The following is a 22,142-nucleotide window of genomic DNA, read 5'->3' as shown; positions in this document are numbered from 1 at the left end:
AAATGCACAAATCTGCACAAATGCCTCGTGCTCAGCAACTCCTTTTGTGAAGGCTGGAGAACTAAAGACATGCTGGAGGAGTTGGGACATCAAATCCTCTGAAGATCCAGGTGCTGTGGGGAACACACAACCGTGTGTCCTCTCCATTGAAGTCAGTGCCACAGTGCAGACGCAGGCTTCATCAACAACGTAGTCCACACAGTGGCCCCTCAGTCTCAGGGCCACGAGGCTGCGGGCTCCTCCCTGTGTTCCCGTTTACTGTCGGGTTGTGTTTCTCATGTATTTCAGCTTTTTTGTGTGTGCTGATTGCAGTCCTTTGTCGTACTGAGTGTGATCATAGTCACGGTCCACCTGGATGTTCATTGGGGGCCACTTCTCGTCCCACTGGGAGCCTCCGAGAATCACTTTGTGTCACATAACAGCACATTTTGCGGGAAGGCGTCGCACGCTCACGCGTGGCTCTCCAACAGGCTTAACATCTGGAGAAGAGGCCGTTTTCACGGTGACCATCACACCGTGGTTAGAGAGTAATTGCCATGGAAACACTCCGCTGCAGTCTCCCCCTTCTGCAGATAAATATGTCAGAAAACAAAAGAAGATTCAAAGGAATCATTGTAGTGCGGTACCTTGTGCAGCAACGTCACAGTTACGTTCCATATTCAAAAGTTTCTCAACTGGATGAGTCAAGTTGTAGCTTGTTACACAAGGTCTTAAATGGCCATTTGTCAATGAACACATAAATGTTACAGATGGCCACTTGAATGCGAGTCATATTTGAGTGTTTTTTCATAGTGACAGAGTTTCACTTATGTATTTATTGTTTGAGCACAAAATGACCATTGAGGCAAGTAAAAAGTCCTGGAGCAATGAGGAAGACATGTGCTGCCATCTAGTGGAAGCTTTAGGGATTTACACGCTCATTCTATAATATAATAACTACAATATAGTCACTAAAATATAGCCATGTGTGTGTGTACTTTTCTTCACAGATCCTGTTGTGTGGTTCTGACAGATGGTTTTTTATATTATTTTGTTTATTGTTTGGCCGGAAAATGTGTGTGTGTGTGTGTGTGTGTGTGTGTGTGTGTGTGTGTGTGTGTGTGTGTGTGTGTGTGTGTGTGTGTGTGTGTGTGTGTGATTGGACAATAAAGTTCCCCTTGTTCCGCACATTTAGACCCTAAAGCTTCCCAGCACAGTGACATGACAGCAGGATATCAGTTTGCTTATAGGCAGGGGAGAGGTACTGATGACGCTATTAACTGCATCACCCACTCCACTGTCAAGCACTTGGAATGCCCAAAAGCATATGCACGGATTTTATTTGTTGATTTTAGCTCTGCTTTTAACACACTTCAACCCCATCTGCTCATCTCTAAACTGAGGCAGATGAGTGTTAACCCTTTTTTAATTAAGTGGTATTTTTTAACCAATCGGAGTCAGCAGGTTAGAGTCAATAACAAACTCCCAGAAAGCAAATCAAGCAGCACAGGTGCCCCACAGGGTTGTGTCAGCTCCCCGGTTCTTTTTACACTTTATACTAATGACTGTACAAACAGTCACCCAGGGAACCTCGTTTTTAAATTTTCTGATGATACCGCCATCTACTGCACAAAGATTCCAGTACCTCAGCTTATTTCTCTGAAATAGATAACTTTGTGCAATAATGTGATGCTCACTACCTCACTCTGAATGCTACCAAAACTAAAGAGTTGTTCTTAGACCCGAGATCAGTGGGTGATCACAGCCCAGTCATTATACACGACTCACTTATTGAGCAGGTCAGCTCTTACAAATATCTTGGAGTTCACCTAGAAGACACTTTCAGTTGGCATATGCATGTTGACAGCTTGTGTTCCCGTCTACAGCAGAGATTGTATTTTCTACGTAGACTGAGAGTATATAGGGTAAACAAAAGCATCCTGTTTTTATTTTACCACGCAGTGCTGGAGAGTTTAATCAGATATGGTATGGGAACCTCACCGCCGGATTAAAAGCTAAACTCGCTCATCTGGTGCACACGGCCATAAAGGTCATTGGAAAAAAGCAGCTACCAGACCTTGCAGTCTACTTATAAACAATCTGTTCTCAGGCAAGCCCAGCAAATAGTAAATGATCCTTCGCACATTCTCCACTCAGAGTACGACCTCCTGCCCTCAGGGCAGCGATATAGAGTCCTCTTCTGTAAACTCAACCATTTTAGAAACTCATTCGATTAAGATTCTTAACAATGCTGCTTGAGGCTGAAGTCTATGAAGTACTTTTTAATAGTACTTTTATTACGGTGATCTTTTTAGCATGTATTTTTATGAGGTGTATATATGTGTTTGTTATGGGATGTGTGCAATACTGTAATTGTTGTTTTGGCTGGGGATGTTTTGTTTGTTGTCATGTAACTCAAGGCATTCGTGATGCACCGCAGAGAGTCCAAGACAAATTTCCCTGAGTGGGACAATAAAGTTCATTGTATTGGATACAAGTAAAAATATACTTTAATGGTCAAGTGTGTTCCTGCAGTGGGATCATTTGACTCTGTAGAAGGATTTTCAGATTGTCCTGCTCAGCAACACGTTCACTTGTAAGAAAGAAATGGTGTCTAAAAACTGGAACAAAGGGAGTGTATCATTTATGGTCACTTTAGACTCACATTTTTTTAATCAGAAATGTACAGATTCTAATAGCACAATTTGTATCAATATGAAAGACTCATTACATGCATGAAAAAACATATGAATGGTAAATGGACTGAGATTTATAAGACTCTCTTTGCATGCGTTTACAAGAGAGAGCATAAACAGAGTTAAGTGCCAGTGATGGTTGAGGCCTAGAGAGTGGCGTGATTATGTCCGTCTTCTCCTTCAACACTTTAGTCCCTGCAGTGCTGAGTGTGGGCACATACTCCATCAGAGGGTAGCGGGGTGGAGGGAGGACTGCCGGCTGGTGAGGTGCTGGAGGGAGGGCAGCAGGTAAGATGGAGGACAGTTTAGTGGCGTTAAGGTTCAGGAGGCGCTCCTGGCGATGGATAAAGTCTTGTACTGTCTTAATGTTTATTTTTGGCAGAGGAATGCGTGCTTTGCACAGGATTGGATCCCCTACTAGAATCCGGTGCTGTACACTCTCGTACGCTCTTCTCAGGACTGGAGCGCTCTGGTACGCCTCATGGTTCTCGGGGTCTGAACCACCTCCTCCTCTGGGCCAGGTCCATCGTTCACAATGTCCTTCAGAGAGGAGGGTTCAGAGTCACCCGTGCTCTGGCTGAACAGGTATTCCAACCCGCGCAGCTCTCCAGAGGGAACATTGGCAAGGGCCCGGAAATTCTCCCGGGCCCACAGTCTCTCCAAACAGCTGCTGAAAGCGGGTGTTGAGGGGTCCATCAGCGGAGCAGAGTAGGTCCTGTGGTGCCGTCCTTTGTCACCAAGCACGGCATCTGAGCTCCTGTCTGAATTCCACCGTGCGATGCCACTTAACAGGTAGATCTGATAGGGCCGTGCTGCGCAATGGGGACCTGGGTCGAGTAGAACGGAGCAAAGCTCAGCTTCAATGCAAACTACACATAAACATACAGTAAGTACACAGTCATCTTGAGGTGAGAAAATGAAACTGTGTTTAGGGAACTGGCAGTGGTGGAATGTAACTTAGTACATGTAATACAGTACTGGACCTAAGCACACATTCATTTACTTTACTAGAGTATTTCCATGTTATGCTACTTTCCACTTACATACCTCTCCATATCTGAGGGAATCATTGTACTTTTTACGAATGGTCTAGACAGCTTTGGTTACTATTCAGATTATAATTCGTCATCTCCATCTTGTCCAGGGAAAACCACGTATGCTGTTGCATGTTTGTTGTTAATTGAAGGATGAATTGTTCTTTGTTTCATCAGTTAATGAGGCTTGTGCATTTAGTCTGTGATTTCTCTCCTTCAGGTGTCAGGTTGTTGTCAGTTGAAAATTACAATGAAAGGTATTAAAATATTGACAAGGTCACATAATTCATTTACCTGAATAGAAAACATGTATATATTTAATTTAATTACTTATTTTATTACTGCTAATGGTTAAGACAGTGTGGAGTTTGGTGAAACTTCTGCCATGGAAAACAGTGCATGCTGGGTCGAGCACTGACAAACCCAGCAGAATTCAGTGCACTGAAAGAACCCGGATGGCACTGCAAACGGTTAAAAAATGCAGTGGACGATGGACACTACTCGCACTAAACGGGCGCCATCTTGGCTACGTAGCGGAAGAGGAGGAGCCCTTTCCGCCAGCTTTTCAATAATTTATTTATATGCTCCTGCCGCGATTGTGGAGGTGTCGCAGTTTCCACATGGGGTGGAGCAGTGATTCCCAAAGTGTGGGCCGCGAAGGTACTGCAGGTGGGCAGCGAGAGGTCATTTATAAATAAATAAAACGTTTTTAATTTTCAATTTTGAAAAGTTTGAAATTAGTTAAAAAAATATGTAGGTATTAAATTACGTGTTATTCTTGTACTGGTGTAACAGAGGGTTATTTTTGCGCCTATACTGGGTGGTACTAATACAATAATAACACGATCGTTCGTCAGCCAAGCCGGCAACTTCTTTATTAACGTCTTCCCTTTTTCACCACCAACATTTCTCTGCACCGCTTCCTCCGTTTTCTTCCTTCAAAATAAAAGCCCCAGAAACACAATACAATAGCTTACACTGGCAACAAAGACTGTGGCAGGGCTCTCAAGTGTCACGTAACTTTCCTGGTTCTGTTTTGCCTCTTAGATTTTTTGTTATTATTATTGTACTCAGCTGTCAAGTTACTTTTGCTTTGGAAATTTCATCATTAAAATTAATGTTTATCTCCTTTTGCTTCCCGTGTCAATCTGCATTTGTGGTCAAAGCATAACATGTGCACTTCTGTTTGTCCACAGCTGATCTCGATGCTGGAACCATCCGCCTGATATTTTTGGTGGGCTGATTTTTGTCTATATGATCAAGGATCTCTCCTGGTTGCAATGATTTACACAAGTGATGTAAAAAATATATTTTATTGTTTTATACCATCGACTGCTGACTCTTCACCAATAACTAGCCAGTCAAGGGTGCACAAGGGATAAACAACTACTTGAGTCGCTGCTAGGCGGCTGACCTCAACCAACCGTACCTGCTCTGGAGCTGGGTCCGTTTCACACCGCCGGGTTTGCAGCTGAAAGAATAAGGCTATATTCATGATAATATAAACTTGTTAATATACACATTCAGTCTGACGTCTCTTGCCAGCTGTCCTTCCTGCAACACTTGGCACTGTCGACCGTGTTATTTTCAGCCTGAATATTAGTTTTCTCTTGGTTTACTATAACCTAATGTTACACTACCTAACCTAGCAAAAGTTGGCTGACTGACTCCTCGCAAATCCCATCAACCATTATTGCTGGTTACAATAATGGTGTTATCCAATACCAGTCTATATTTCTCGGTAACCTTTATAAAATCTAAGATGCGCTGGTAGGTTTGACTTAAACTAAAATGTATTTTATCATTGGAAACACAAGACAAACTGTTACTTACTAGATTATGTTGCATTAAACGGAGACTGTACCTTTTTCCTCTTGGAGTGGTTAGTAGAGTTCTTATGGGAGTCGTCCAGTCTCTCCAGATGCCACAGCTTTTGGATGTCTCATTGCCACTATTATGTTGCTTTCCTGGACACTTGAATAGTCTTTGGCAAAGTGTGGGTTGCACCCAAATGCGCCCCACACCATTTCTTCAGACAACAAACTTTCCCACAGGGCCTCCCTCACCATGAGCCACAGGTTGCAAACATTGGTGATGCAACCACTGACCTCATGAGGACAGCTCCTGTGGATATGTCCAGGTGGCAGTGGTGTCAAGGAAAACAGAGCATCTGTGTACAACTATAGTTGATTTATAAATGCCTGAAATATACATCTCCCACCAGATAGTTTATTGGTTAAATTTCATAACTCGCCACGATTGCTGATATATCTGTGCCAGACGTTTGATTTAAACGCGGACGGCGCATTTGTAATTTCTTTCTCCGATGTCTCCATGTTTGTTTTGACTAACTTCGGCTGGCCTCCATTGCTTTTTCAGTCCCTCTCGTGGACTGAAAAAGCAATTGATTTTATTATTCTAGGACCAAAAGGTTTATAGTAGAGCTGAGAAAAATAACGCGTTAACGCGCTATGATTAAATTACAGGATTAATGCGTATTTAACGCATGAGCAGAATGAGCTTCTAATATACCTGTTGAACTATTCCCGCTCTAATGCAGTGAGATGTAGATGTCAGGTGTTCACTCGGGAAGACGTTGACGTTTCACTAGCACAACCAGTTTAAGTACCATCTCAAGGCAAAGCATGTTGGTCGGCGAGGGGCGTTTAAGTGGAATACGTCAAACCAGCCTCACTGAACAACGTAGACACCTCACTAAGTCTGCCTGTGACAAGCTGAGTAGCACAGTTGCGGAATTAATATTGTTGAGGATGAGGGGTTCACCAAAGTTTTGTGAGTGGCAACGGGGGACCCGAGCATCAAAGCACCGCAAAGACACACAATCGTGACAAAAATCCACGCACTGTATAAAGCTGGAAAGAACAAAACGGAAAATAACTTGGCTGCTACGGAATATGTGGCGCTGACAGGGGATCACTGGACTTTTGTGAGTAATGACAATTACCTGGTGACTAGACGTCCTCTTTTTCCCGGACACGTCCTCTTTTTGAGACCTAAAAATGCGTCCGGCAGGGATTTCAAAACGTCTGGGATTTTGCCTCGTTGGATATTTGTGTTCCTCTGGATCTTTCACAAACTAGTTATTACGCCCTTACAAGTTGTGGAAACGGTATTTTACGTTTATCTTCTTGCGCGATCTCTGACTGTAGAGAGAATTGTCAAAAATGTCAAGCAGAAAAATGTCAAGCAACCAGTCAATACAAGGAGAAAAGACAGAAAACATAAAGGTCCAGCTGGAGAACAAGGTGGGCTCGCATTCCCTTCATTATCTCCAAAAGGATCCTCCAAGCTGTTTAAAGCTAAACGAGGCCGGTCTCAGCTTGAAAAGGCCAACGGAGAGTGAAGAGCTGCAGAGCGGCCGAACTTTCATCAATGACCAGCAGGTAAAGCTGGGATGGGTTTTTGTGTGTATCATTCATGTGTGGTATTGAATTGTGTGTATACTCAAAAAATGCACTTTAAATACACATTTATTAGTGTTTACAGTAATTAAGATTTCACTTTTCCATACCATGTCTTTAAAGAACAATGTTTTTTAAAGTGAATGTGAGGTTTCAATGTTGCACAATGTAGCAGACATGGGAGTTAGACTCTCACCTAGAACCTAAAGTTAATGAAGAATGTCTATTTTTATTTTGAATAAATTGTTATTATGACATGGCTATAAAGGTGTTTCTTGTTTTTTTCCCCTGCAAACATTTTTGGTTTTACTGCATTAACATTGTTAGCTGAACATAGTAAAGTAAAACATACAAAACACTCCAGGTGTTGGGTAAGAATCACACTAATGGAGTAAATACACAAGTAAACATGTTTTAACACTGTTGTAACAACTTGTGTGTCTTTTCCTCTCAGACTGGAGGCTGCACCAGTGAAGCGGCCCCTGAGTGTTCTAAAGCTGTTGCTTAGATCAGGACTGCCTTTGTGATGTCCCAGAGTTTCGGACTATGCAGATGAGTGTCTACAGTAAATTGTGTGTGTACAGTTTATTAGTAAAGGTGGAGATTATCCACTTAATACAGAGCTAAACCAGTGCAGCATCCAAGCAGGAAACTGGCTTCATGAGTATGACTCATGCATCTGCTCACAAGCCGGCTGCTTTGTCTCCTCGTGGAGCTTTATATTGATTGTACAGACACCAGAGCGGTCTCTCGTTCTTAACTAAAAAAGGGATCACTGGTGTCTTCTTCTATCTTCTCATAGCCAGTCTATGTCATCAAGCTAGTTTCCTGCTGCAGCTCTTGCACTGGTTTAGCTCACTAGTTACTTTGAACAATCCTCTCTGAAGGATACAATGCTCTCTGATCTGTCTTTGACTTTTGAAATGTTACACAGGTGAAAAAAAGGCCCTCTTTGAGATTTGTTTAATCTGAGAGTTAAAGGACAAATCAAATCAAAGATTACTCTGAGATTATTTACAGTGGTGCTCGATGCCATGGCAATGTCATTAAGAGAAACTGTATCAGTAACATAATTGACATTTGAATCATCACTTATTCATGCCACAAGGGCCCATCCAGCATGTCCTACCACTCAGAGAGAGAAAACAACAATACAACAGCATCAACAATTAGCATTAAAGTCCTGAGAGGAACACACTCTCCTTCCTCACCTTTTTATTCTGATGTATGTGTACTTTGCTTGAGTTCTGCATTCAACCCATTCCACAAATTGAAATACACACGCACGTCAGAGCTGTCCAAAACGTGTTGTTCTTCCATTAAATGTCTCACTGTCAGATAGCCTCAGTGTGTTTGAGTCTAGTCTCCTGAACAACATCTAAGCGCTACATGTGAGTGCCATATAACGGACTGCTCCTTTATAAAGTATGCCGGTTTCACCCTATGAACGTGTTAACTGCTTTCCTCGCGCGGGGCACTATTACAAATAATAGAAATTATTCAGATATTATTTAAAATATTGTTGTTTTAATTCCCACTTTGTAAAAGCGTGTGAACGCATTATCTGCCAAAAACATAGAAACGGTATTTCTTTGTATACCCCCATTAAGCGCTCCGGTGGTATCGTCCGCTCCCCGGAAACGCCGGCGACAGAAAAACCCCGGTGTACTAGCAGAAGCAGGTGGAACTGATTTATCCGCTTAAGTATAAAAAGGGTAAGAGTTTGGACCTATTTTAATGACTTCATATATTGTCGTTTTTTCAAACAACCAACTCGTTCATACTTCGCTTTAACTGGTGGGTTTGTCGGCATTTGGTGCGTTGACAGACTAGCTAACGTTAGCAGTGTGACGTTAGCGTTGACACCCGTGGCGATCCGCTAGCTTACAGACAAAAGAAGTGTCCTAGCATTGAAGACTGAACCCCCGAATAATTTATAATTACCAATGTGTGTTTGGTGCTGTTTTGGATGTATCTGTGGCGTTTAATTTGCAACCGGGCGGGGATTCTGGTCCCGAGTTGTATAAGCTAACCTGGTCACCCTAACCTCGTTAGCTGGGTCAAGCTATACGGCAGAGTCCCAGAGCCGTTTTAATTAACGGTATCTGGCGTTAAAACCGTCGTTACAGTAAAATCCTCATTTTACTAACGTGACACGTGTTTGTGCTGATGCTGTGTGATGAAAGAATAGAAGACATAATCTCGACTCCTTGCAGATTTTTTTGTTCTTTTCACTAAAATGTGTTACGGCCACTGCGGGTTTGTTTACATAATTTATTGTTTAAATGACGTATCTCCACCCAACAGCCAGCCATCAGTTAAGGTTACAGCAGCAGTTGAGTTCACATAGAAGGCTCCTCTACTCGGGGTGAGTCGTTTTCGTGAAGGCCGTCGTCCTAATAAACCAAATATTTTTAGCGTTACATAAACCCAGTTTTGCGCCTACGCAACGGGTTGAACATTGTCGGAACTTCGTGCAGCTCCACAAGTACTGTACCAAAGTACAAATGAGATGTAATTGTATTTTACTACTATTTATCATTTTATTTTTTAACAGTATGGTATCAATACCGAAACTGAAGTAAAGCATAACATTTGCTACTACAGATGGTCGCATTTCAATTGATCAAAGGCCATGTTAAACCCACGTTTAAACTGACGTATTCAACATTAGAAAGTGGGTGTGTGGGGGCGTGAGGCATTATTTAGATTATGTTTAATAATGAGATGCTGGCAATCCCTTGTGACCAGGCTTTATGTGTAACGTACATAGGCTTGCAAAATTCCGAGATATTCAAAGTTGGAAACTTTCCACTGGAATTAACAGTAATATCATCCAAATTTATCTGAGTCGATGTAGTCCTTGTGCTCAAAAGCTGTAGTGTGGCCTCAATAGCCCTGCTGTAGTGTGATAAGTTGCCCAACTCGCGCTTGTTGATGGACCCCGAAAGCCGCAAATAATCAAGGTGATGGTGTACTTTTGTGTGGACATATGTACGTCCTACTCTCACTGCTGTAAAAAGTTAGTTTACTATATACAAATAAACTTGGTATTAAAATGAACATGGCTTCACTTTACCAAGTAATCTATAAGCTAATTAATAAGTTAATGACAAACAGTGTTGGGAAAGTTCACTTTCTACATGAACTAGTTCAGTTCATATTTCATAATTCAAAATTTTGAACTAAGTTCACAGCTCCAAAAAATGAACTAGTTCAGTTATTTTTTTCAATATGTTGCAGCTATAATTTAAATCTCTATCTGTCTGCAATACCGCTCTTGGCGTCTACGCAACTGGGCGTTCTCACACTTGCCAGGCATAGGGCTGAAACGTTCAAACGCAACACTGATGACAAAGGCATTCAAAAACAACATAATGGTTTATGTTTACGTTTGTTTCAGGCAGACAATGTTCCCAACCAGCTGCATTTAGGATCTGGCTGAGCTCGGCGTGCATAGTCTTGTTCTCAACTACATTTAAGTTCCCTGTTACATGCTTTTGCAACAGAAATGTTTTTCAAAATTCCCGTGGAAACTTTCCGTAAACTTTTTGGAAATTTATCAGAAAATGTTCGCAAATGAACAGCATGTTTGTTGGCCGTTACCTGACTAATAATGACCTCTTGCTCGTATTGATTCAGGTGTCCAAAGTGAGGAACAGCCGCTCCGTTTCTCTGCCATCGGTACAGCATCAGTAACGCTGGACAAGCTTGTAAGTAGTCATGTTTAATTTTCAATGACACAGACGATGGGGTCCAGCAATGGGCCTTAAAATAATATGAACATATTTTAGGGTATGGCGTCCTAATGTCGACAAGTCAGAATATAACCATCGTCATGTTAAGATTTTTTTTGTAATTGTTTAAACCTATTGAAAATTCCAGTATGATAATGAACAATTTAACATGTGGCACACACATAGCTAATGCAGTGCAACATTTTAACAGTGATGACACAGCTGCACTCTCAATCTTTGGCCTCAGTTGTGCGGGAACCTTTTTCACCGGAGATTTTTTTTTTATTATTATAGAATATCTTGGAGTTGAATGGACAAGGCAGTCAGAAATACACAGGTATGGGCTTCATCCTTAAATAGATCATTGTGTTCTCATCGAGAGGTGTTTGACAACGTGTGGTTTTCATTTTTTTTCTAATGTGTTAGCCCAGCTAGTGAAGCCCACTAAAGGTTCAGTGATGCCTGTGAAGAAGAAGAGGAAGCTCCCTGATGCAGATGATAATGAGCGCAAGTGTAAAATCACAAGGTAAGCAGACACAAAGTTGCAATGTGAGTGAACGTCTGCCTGTCCTCTGGTCATCTATCTGCAGTGCATGAAATCTTACATCGCCATCAGATTTTTTTTGGCGATGTATTGCTTTGTTTGGAACCTGGCTGTGTTTTGTTGCATCTTGATCCAACCGGTAATTAGTAGCTAGTGTGTAAGAGGCTCTTTGCTGGAGTGTATGGTCACTGGCTGAACCTTGCATACGCCTGAAAAAGGACTGGCAGGGTTGTTTTTATTATGTGTGTCCATACAGTTGTTGCTTGAATTTAATTGAATACTGATCTACTCAGAAAGACGAATAAAGCAAACCTACGCTGAAACTTTCTGCAAGGAAACCCATCTTTGGTGTTCAGAGTTCTGTTCCTTTTCATCTTGCTTGAGAAACGCAGTACTTGTCCTGTTAATCCGCGCTGCCTCAGCCCACATAGCAGGACGAATGTAGGAGAGAAGTGTCCAAGTTGCAAGTTTATTAGGGCCAGCTTGTCTATACTGATGAATATTAAGGGGTGCACAACATAATAGAAACACCTCTTTGTATAACACAACAATAACAGCACTGCACACTACATCCTAAGAAATGGAAATAAAGATAAATCAACACTTAAAACAAAACCTTACGGTTGCCAAGTTGATGGTGTTTGTAATTATAAAATAACTTAAACAAAAAAATGTTTGTAGTCAAGCTCCCAAAATTATGACTACAATACCTACCATAAATATGACAATACCAGAATTCGATAGGATACTGGTATATCCATTTATAATGATAATAAATAAAACACTTGTATGGTTCCCTTTTTTACCAGCTTGTTCCTGCCCAGCTTTTTAAACAATTTACAAATAGCATTACTACTAGTATTTGCTTACAGCAAAATATTAATAAACTTTATGGTGCCATGATAGCATTGATTTTACACGGCTATGTAGGCCTATTGTTAGGGCTGTCTCTCTGAAAGGTGCTTTGCTATGTTTGACGTGTTACCTCCCTTGGTCTGTGTGGCTTTGAAACAAGTTTTGCAGACTGGTCTCTGTGTGTCAATGGGCATACCTTCAGTTTGCAATGTAGCCAAAGTACTTGCAGGTTTCACTTCTGACATCTTTTTTTCCAACACGCCGAGGACGGTCAGCAAGAGCTCCTGCATTGAGGCCATGTCTCCCCTGATCACTCGCTGTGAGTGAGCACTGCCTGTTGCGTGTGTGACAACTGGGCAGCCCCGCCTCCTTGCAGTCAATGCATGCAGGCAACATGACAAAGCGTAACAGGGATTAATGCTATTTAAAAAATATATATCTATATCTATATCTATATGTATATATGTATATATGTATGTGTATATATATATATATATATATATATATATATATATATATATATATATATATATATATATATATTAAAAGTATTGATACTAAAAATGTGCAATTTCGTTTTTGACGTGGGGTAGCTTTTTACTATCAATATACTGTGTAACATTAATACACACACACACACACACACACACACACACACACACACACACACACACACACACTTCTTAAAAAACCTGTATGTAACAGTCAAGCTAATGTTAGTGGGGCTCCAACAAGTGTTTTCTAGGGATGTCAGTTAAGTTTAATTTTGCATTTGAGAGAGACCGGCACCCATTTAAGGGAAACTAACAGGTGTCGTGGGGACATTGGTTAACATGGTGCCCATATTAAATTAACCGACAGACCATAATTCAATCTATTAATGGATATTGATGCGTTGCCAGTTAAACATATTGTCCCTACCATATTTTTTAACACTTAATCAGATATTTGATCCAACCCACCATTTAGCACGTTCTTTGATTTATCGCAGCTGTCACACATTCCAAATGGCGCAAGAGAACTTTTTCCTTTTTTTTTTTTCTTACACTGCTGCATCGAATTGAGATGAACAATATGACTTCAACACGACGATACACATGTTTGGTATTCATCTTGCATCGAAAATAAGATGGTGACTGGCGATGCTGTTCATGGACAAAATCATTGTTGTCATCAGTCTGAGGTTTGTTTGTTCATTTTAAAAGTGTTGTGTAATTTCTGAATCCAAAACTCTGGTGTGCCTTACAGTTTCACACGACCTCAGATCCGAGGTGCGAGACCCATCAGCGCTGAGAAGCTGTTCTCCAATAAGAAGTGCCTGGCCTGGTTCCAGGCGTACGCCGGCCCCGACAAAGTGGTCGGTCCTGAGGCCATGGAGAAGTTCTGTGAAGACATCGGCGTGGAACCAGAGAATGTGAGTTGTCAGCTGGGTGTTCACCAAGCTTCTCAGGGGACTAAAGTCACTACAAGTTTAGTTATGAAGCTTCATATGCTGATTTTCAGCAAAGAGTCAGACTCGGAAAGAATGAGACGATGCAGTTTTACAGCATTTAGACATGCAAATTTGAAAAGATTCTCGTCTGACCGGTTGTATTTGAAATCAAAATCAATATAGTGTGTTTAAAACATTTTTTTTGTTCAACTCCCCTTCACATCCACCACCTTTAAACTGTAGCGTGATTACACACAGAGACGGTGGAGGAAATGAAGATGATTTAAACATTAGCAAGGATTAAATGCATCTCCTCTTCTTCTCGCAGATTATCATGTTAGTGCTGGCCTGGCATCTAGAGGCAGCAAGTATGGGCTTCTTCACGAAAGAGGAGTGGCTCAGGGGAATGACATTATTACAGTGAGTCACTTAACTTTTTATGTGTCTGAAAATGAATGTCACAAATGAGACTCTCGTTCTTATCACCCACGTTTAATATTGTTCTGCCGACACCCCTCCGCCTGTAGAAAACCCGGTTGAGCTGTAACTGTTTGTGTTGTGTGTGGCCCTTCACCTACTTGCAGGTGTGACTGCACGGAGAGGTTACAGAGCAAACTGGATTACATGCGTGGTGAGCTCAACGACTCTGTAGTCTTCAAAAACGTCTACAGATACGCCTTCGACTTTGCCAGAGTGAGTTTTTTTTTTCTTTTTAATCAAGATCCCCTGTAAATGTTTTTATCCCGGCCTTTCTTTGTTTTCACCACTCGTCTGCAGTGATCTGCAGGTGCTCCTGCTGCCATACAATGTATGTGAAGCCTTGTTTTCCAACAGTCATATATTACTTTACTTGAGAGCTCTGTAGAAAAGTGACCATCAGCAGCTGCAGCATCAGAACAGGAATGGGAATTGTAACTCGCTTTTGTTTAGTGCCATCTGTCCTGTCCTCAGGATAAGGATCAGAGGAGTTTGGACATGGACACAGCTAAATCCATGCTGGCCTTGCTGCTGGAGAGAACATGGCCACTCTTCCCAGTCTTCCATCAGTTCTTAGAGGTAAATCCCTGTTCTCCAACATGTTTGGAAGGACCAGATAATAACCACAATAATGATTTTTGTCATGAAAGCTTCTACAAGGCCGATAGGGGAAACCAGTAGCTTATCTGTAATAGCAAAAACATTTCATCCCCATTAATCTGTCCATCAGCAGTCCAAGTACAAAGGGATGAACAAGGACCAGTGGTATAACGTTCTGGAGTTCAGCAGGACCATCAACACAGACCTCAGTAACTACGATGAAGACGGAGCTTGTGAGTACACAAGCAACTCGTTAACAGCTTTTTTTTCTTGTTTTTTTGCAGCAACTCCACACCGAGGCTTTAGTTACACGATAAAATGAGTTTGACACTGATCAATGAATTCATGCCCCCTGGCTATTAGACTGTATAGAAGGGGACATAGCAGGCTGGCAGAATGATGTTTTGTCATCGCTATTTTAGCTGTGTACAACCTAAAGGGAAACAATGGAGGTTAGGCTTAGTTCAAGTGACTGCTGAATAAAATGGTTTTAGCCGGCCCAAACTTCATGAACTGAAAACACTACGCAAGGCTTAAAGTTCACAGGATCTGGACGTGGCAGCCACCTGTTAATCAAAGGTAACCACTATCTATTTGTCTCTAAATAGACCATAATTCACTCAATGAGCATCAGGCTGTTATGAAGAAGACTTGAAACTAGAGATTGAGATTCACGGGAATAAATCAAGAGAGAAGTAGTCATTTTCTCATAGACTTCTATACAACCAGTAGAGATAATGCAAGTTCAACACACTTCTGCATTGCCTTCACATTTTTAGAATTAGACTTTGCCACCTGATCTTGGACAAATAGGCGGTGCTCGAATCTCGAGACGCTGGATTTACACTTCTGTGTTAAGGGGTTACATTTATTCACTAACATTGCTATAGTGATGTTTCTTTTTTCCTTCAAAGACAACTTTTTTTTACTGAGATTAAAAGATGTGTAATATAGACAACAAATGTTTGTTTTTTTTACATTTAATGTATTTTGGAAGTTATTATTTCTTTTGCCCCGCTGCTACCACTGTTAGTTGTGACTACTGTTTTCACTGGTGGAGGAGATCTCTCCTTCAGCAGAGCAAGAGTTATACGACACTCTATGATGCAACACCACTAATATGATAGCTTCCTCCATTTAGACTCTGGTTCTTGCCGTTCCCTCAAAGGTCAGCACTGCCTTGATGTTTTGCAGACCTAACAGTTAGTAAAAAAAATTATAGCAAGTCAGACTTTAGGTGTAACTACATGGTTACAGTAATAAAAAATACAAAGCATTTGCCGGTATCATTTTTCAAAATGTCAACTTTCCCAAATTAAATATGTGGATTGACAAATGGTCTCGTACAGAGAAGTAAATATTGATCACACGCCACTGATCACTATGGTAAAATGATTTATTTGTATGTTTTAAGACTAACTGTTGCATACATTTTTTTTTTTTTTTAATATCTTGTTGCAATTTTGTTAAGGATTTTTCAATTGGAAAGAAGTGCAGGATCAACGTTAATATTATTATCCATGTCGTTTTTGTCTGCAGGGCCAGTGCTGCTAGACGAGTTTGTGGAATGGCAGAAAGCTTGGTCGTCATCGTAGCAGATGACATCGCAACACCAAAAAAAAGGAGAAGGCGGGAGAGAAAACAAAAACCACAAAACACTGCAGAAACGTCCAGGGGGGAAAAGGAGAAAACCAACAGTTTCAGATCTCACTTTGACAGACTTTAACAATTCACACACAAATATGGACAACAGACGCATCCCCATGTGGAAACAGGCCTTTCTCTCTCTGTGTCGACTTTTTATAGTGTTAATTTGGAGAAAAGAAAATGTTCTTAAGATAAGAAGACAAACACAAAAATTTAACTGAGAAGAGTTGAGGAATTTGTTTTCTTAATTACTATTTTTTCCCCATTTTGTGTCTTGTTTATAGATGTTTTCACAGTAATAAAAAGGAAATGGAAGAATGTTAAGCCGCTTCGTAATAATTGTGTACGACACTTTAGTACATTTGTAATGCATGCAGTATCTGTGCTTCCTCAAGAAGGCTCTATAAAGCGGAGCCCCGTTTCAGAAAAAGGGTTGAGTGAAGAATTGGGTAACCGTGGAATGGTAACCGGAAGCACCTGAGCTTATTTAGGGACTTCATAATGATGATTCATTCTTTTCTTCTTTTTACATTTTAAAACAGATTTTTTTTTCCCCCACATTTCACAAAACCAATTTGGATTTGTGCGATGGAAGAACTTCATCTGTTCAGAGGTCCAGTCCCATGCGCTTCTTTTTGAGAGGGTCTATATCTCCATGTGGAAGCGGGGCCTCTCTTCTCCCCTCCCTGACTCTCTCCTGTCCAGCGGCCCCGCTGAGGCGGCGGCCATGATGGCGCTGAGGCGCGACAATGACATGGAGCGCTGCTTGAGCCTTGGGGCGGGCCGCGGCTCGGCGGCGGCAGTGGCCTCCGGAAGGTGATCGTACCGCCGGCCGTCCTCATCGTACTGGTACAGGCGGATGACGCGGCTACGGCGGCCCGGAGCAGACGACACGTCTCCTTCCACCTCCTGTTTGCTCCTGCCTGTCTCTCCATCTTCTCTCCTCTTCTCTCTGTCCTTTACCCCCTCTTGATCTCTCCCTTTCTCCTCATCTGCACTTTCGCTCCTCTCCCCTCCCTCCTCCTTACTCCTGTCCACCTCCCCCCTTTGTCTCCACCATTCATTTTCCTCCTCGCTCTCTCCATCTTTCTCCTCTACGGCCTCACTGCACTTGTCCTCATCTTCGCTTTGACTCCCTCTATCCTCCAGATAGAAACCACCGGACTCTGTTTCCTCCTCTACATCACACCTTCTATTCCTTTCCTTCTGACTTCCTCCTGCCTCCTCCTCTTCCTCCATGTGGTCACTTCCCTCGAGATAGGCCGTGGCGTCCTGCCTGTGGCGTCCGGCGTCCTCCTGATGTTTTTGCCGGAAGCTTCTCTGAGGCTTGATAGGGGGAGGTGTGGTCGTCGTCTCCGTGGTTGCAGAGTTGTTGTCGTCTTGCGCCTGGTTGTCGTACATTGACGGCAGGGATGTCATGATGACTTCAGTTCGGCAACGTTGTTGCCATGGTGATTGCAGCCTTCTAGTGACCGCCCCTAAACACCTAAAGAGGAAATGGTACACATCTTCTGTTAGAGATGCTTGCGCTGCATTTTTTTATAATTTGACAAACCAACAAGGATCGACTGGAAAACTTACGAGGTTATTTGTCGTTTTTTTTGCCTAATGGATATCATCCACAGATGTCTTTTTTTTGCATTCAATAAACTGGGGAAAGAACAATTTATTTTGTTCCATTTTATAAGTGTAAACAGCCACCATCCTACCAGTCTAGATGACAAACTACAGCTGAAATAGGAAGGAAGTGTCTTTCTAACTAACTGAGATGCCACAGATTTAAAGGGCCAGTGCGTAGGATTTGGCAGCGTCTAGGGGTGAGTTTGTAGATTGCAAACAACTAAAATTTCCATGTGCGAACCGTGTCGGGGACCCATGGCGGCTGACATGAAACCTTTAAACGGCCCTCTCCAGAGCCAGTGTTTGGTTGGTCCTTTCTGGGCTACTGTAGGAACATGGCGGCTGGCTACATGAACAGGACCCATATGTAGATATTAACGACTCATTTTAAAGATAAACACAATTTGTCTTTTCAGCGGATTATGGAGTAAAGTAAACTTACCTGGTAATATTATATTCCATTTTTGACCATATGTCCTCCAAAATGCTACTCACTGTTCTTTTTTAAATCGGATGACAGTATCATAACTAGTCAGGACTCATACGAATGGTTTTCTGTCTTTTAGCTCATTTACTACAAACCACAGCTCACATATTTACACCTGAATGCACCTGAGAACTGGAATCCTGCTCAGAGCTCCGGCGCTGAAGCCCACTACAAACGTCAACAGCACTGACGCCGCCACAGCTCCCGCAAGCTGACCGTCTGAAGCTTCCTTTGGCTCCAAATCCCTGCTGAAGCTGAAGGCCTTGCTCCGCTTGTATTCGCTGTCAACGTGGAGCTCGTAGGGCCACAGTGTCGTTCCCTCTGTGTGCCGCAGAAGGCAGTAGTACATGCCGCTGTGTCGGCGGCCGGTGTTGGGGATCATCAGGCTCCCGTCGCCCTGCATGAAGACGGGGTCCGGTTCCCCGTGAGAACCCGGGGTCTGGAGGTCTCCGAAGGGGGTGTGCCAGTACTGGACCACACCTGCACATGAAGGAGCGGTTACAGGTGAGGATGTAGAGCAGCAGGTGATCGCTGACAGCGTGACCGCCATGCTGAAACTAAAATGAGTCGTTTGTTGTAAACTACAGTGACCAGCTGTTGAATGAAATAATTAGGCCTTTTTCTGGTTTTACAGATTTCATTAAGAACCAATCTAATCTTCTGATATTCTGCTCCATGTTAACAAGATGACACTTGCATTGTAAATATCATACAGTGTTTCTTTTTGATAATACGTGTCATACATGTCATTTGGTGTTTTATCAACCTTGATAATAGTGTTTCATATTTACATGTAGCTGTTCTTTATCATAATCTGAAAGATTTTAATTTGACTTTTCTCTCAGTTGTGTCCGAGCCTCTTCACTGACCTGCGTTCTCTCCATCTCCACAGTTCAACGTCAGCGCTGCCTCTGGATGACCTTTGACCCTGTGAGTTGGTGCGACGGTCAGAGCGCCGCGACCAATAGCTGCTCTTTCTGGATTTGCTGAGGCGGCCAGAAAGGCTGTGAGAGTCAACCACCCGGTTAACATTTTGAACCTGCACAGGAAGTTAATCAGGTGTGTTTTAGGGCTCATGCGCTGTAAAATGTAAATGACTCTGTGACAGCTGTAGTCGCAGGACTGTTGCCAGTGGAAAAAAACTTTTCTCAAGTACTGTACATGAGTACAATTTTGAGGTACTTTCCTAAGTAGTTCTATTTTAAACTACTTTAGGCTTCTACTCCACTACATCGCAGAGCCACATTATTTTACTTTTACCCCACTACGGATAGCTTTAGTTACTTTACAGATTTATATTAAACCAAACATAAAAATCAATTAATATATTACTATACATATCAATTACCTAAAATGACCTTTATCTTTACCGGCTGCAACTGGAAAAACACATGAATTAAATCGGAATTTAGTATCATGGATACTTAAAAGCAGAAGGAGGATTTGTCCTTTCTGTGTACACAACTTTCAAAGGGGCCCCTGAGCCACAACTTCTGCGTGAAGTCTGTTATTAACTTAGTATTTCTTGACGCAGTCAAAAGGGCTCAGTCATTTCTGTCAATAACAGAGCCCTAAAAGTCCCTCTGAAAAGCGAAAGGGAACATTGACTCTGATGATGTCCCAGAATGATACATGATGCATCTGAAATGACTTTGGATTTGTTGTCTGTAAACTGTCTATTACTTCAAAGATCATGCATAAAGCTCTGAAGTCTTACTGTTAAAAGTATGAGGGAACGAGTCCTCAAGTCTGGGACAGTTACCTGTGACGGCTTGTGTAATTTCCTCCTGGTTCAGCAGTGCGGTTCCTTTTCGTGTGTGATCGCACATCGTCTGATGGACGTCCGTCCCAGTCTCCTCTGGCAAAGTGTAAAGTGCAGTTTCTCACATGACACCGGGGATGTCGTCTCCTCTGATGTTAAAGATTAATAGAGTCATTGTTTTAAAAAGCCACATGTGTTCCGAACAACAGCTATTCTCAACCTCATGTAAAACTGATCAGTAAAGCCGGGAGAGGACACTTTTTAGGGAAAGTTGCGGGGGGTATTATGGTCTTAAAAGGTTTAGTCCTAAAATAAATGCTGTAAAAAATGAAATTTAAATACTGAAAAAGGTTCATGAATGCATAGAAAGAACGATATATATATATATATATATATATATATATATATATATATATATATATATATATATATATATATATATATATATATATAAAATCTATTATCAGAAAATATTCCACAATTGAACACTCTGTTCAAACCTTTTTTCTGTAAACATGAAAATTCATATATAATGTTTACATAGTATATAATCTGGAAGTATCTTGAGCTTTTACTTCTTACATTAATCCTGTCTTTTTTTTAGTCCATCACATCTCTGAATTTGAGCGCATGTGAGTCATATTTTAAAAGATGCATTATGTTGATCAAGGAGATACGTGAAGACTGCGTGCAGCGTTCACACTGTTTAAGTTTTCGGTCTAGAGGAACGTCATCAGAGCATCAGAGTGCAACAAGAAAGGTAGAGGAAGAAAGAAAATAATCACATTCCAGTTGTATGCAACAAACATGTGCACACCCTGTTGGCAGAGGCTCCGCCCCCTGGGAGCTGCAGCCCTTAAGTGCTGAATGGAGTACTGTGAGGAAGGTGGCGCACAATGGATATAGCAAAAACATACACAACTAGGAAGCACCCTGAAGTAGTATCAGACAATTTCATCATGCAGTAAATTATTAGTATTACAATTTTGGTAGTATTAAAATTGGTTATGATGTATATTGTGTAATATTATACAATCATGCTGTTTGCAGGGGAGGGTGAAATATGAATATTTGTAATTAGTAGCAATAGTATTGTATATGTTGGACACAACTGCCCAACAGTTATTCCTGTAATTCCTACAGTAATCACCAGAGGGCGATGGTGTATTTTTCTAAGTTTTACATCCAACGCAATATCCTTCTGTCATAGGTGCCTTTATTTTTCTGGGTTTATGTTTAAAAACGTCCTGTTCTGCATTTTCTATGTTTTGTTTCCTGAATGTCGGCTTCGTTTGAACAGACAGTATCTGGTCTGTTGTATCCTTTCTTTGACGCTTTGCAAGATCTTAAACTCAACAGTTAAACCACTTTTTAAAGCACTGTGAGTAAATGCACTGTATAATAAACACAATACCATTTTGCATTATGCACATTGGTTAATGCTGAAAACTGAATCGTAATGTTTTTTTTAAACTTCATATATGAATCTAGTATGTTGAAACTTACAGGGAATTCCTCTCATATTCATGTTATAATTATACTGTTATAATTCATACTCGACTGCATTTTGGGGGCAACTATTGTATTTATTTTCATCTTTGACAGCCTTAGTTACTTTGCAGATTTAGATCATTATTACAACATGTTTAAGTCAACTAATTAGTTATGATACACCTTTATTAATATAGGTTATAATATAGGCTGAGTATTTATACAACGTATTGCAACTTTTAAAGAGATCGGAATACTTTTTCTGCCACTAACAATGTTAGCAATATTGATTCGTTTCGAGTTGTCCTTGCGCACGTGAAGGCATCACAGAGTCTGACTCCAGCTTCAGATGAGTGGAG

General features: G+C 41.4%; 2 protein-coding genes across 3 annotated transcripts; one reads left to right on the top strand and one right to left on the bottom strand.

Annotated features, from left to right (window-relative positions):
* Nucleotides 1-10,773: 10,773 nt before the first annotated feature.
* On the top strand, nucleotides 10,774-16,747 carry dcun1d5 (DCN1, defective in cullin neddylation 1, domain containing 5 (S. cerevisiae)). 2 transcript variants are annotated; one of them, XM_068584923.1, is made up of 9 exons: nucleotides 10,774-10,844; nucleotides 11,163-11,205; nucleotides 11,295-11,394; nucleotides 13,516-13,681; nucleotides 14,028-14,119; nucleotides 14,284-14,392; nucleotides 14,651-14,755; nucleotides 14,910-15,009; nucleotides 16,316-16,747. In XM_068584923.1, the coding sequence occupies exons 3-9, from the start codon at nucleotides 11,327-11,329 to the stop codon at nucleotides 16,369-16,371; spliced, it is 696 nt and encodes a 231-aa protein (XP_068441024.1). In that variant the 5' UTR covers nucleotides 10,774-10,844; nucleotides 11,163-11,205; nucleotides 11,295-11,326; the 3' UTR covers nucleotides 16,372-16,747. The 2 variants fall into 2 exon arrangements, with proteins under 2 accessions (XP_068441024.1, XP_068441023.1); XM_068584922.1 differs by having other exon boundaries at nucleotides 14,907-15,009.
* A 321-nt stretch (nucleotides 16,748-17,068) lies between these two features.
* Nucleotides 17,069-18,555, bottom strand: LOC137790091 (high mobility group nucleosome-binding domain-containing protein 5). Its single transcript, XM_068584033.1, has 2 exons — nucleotides 18,486-18,555; nucleotides 17,069-17,909 (listed from the first exon to the last, which is right to left on the bottom strand). Exons 1-2 carry the CDS (start codon nucleotides 18,503-18,505, stop codon nucleotides 17,069-17,071), a joined length of 861 nt encoding a protein of 286 aa, XP_068440134.1. The 5' UTR covers nucleotides 18,506-18,555.
* Nucleotides 18,556-22,142: the final 3,587 nt, after the last annotated feature.

This window comes from Clinocottus analis, unplaced genomic scaffold (genome assembly GCF_023055335.1).
Source record: "Clinocottus analis isolate CAN_PGR_092001 unplaced genomic scaffold, fCliAna1.0.p SCAF_2, whole genome shotgun sequence".
NCBI classification, from domain to species: Eukaryota; Metazoa; Chordata; class Actinopteri; order Perciformes; family Cottidae; genus Clinocottus; species Clinocottus analis.
This window is presented reverse-complemented; position numbering and strand designations above follow the sequence as displayed.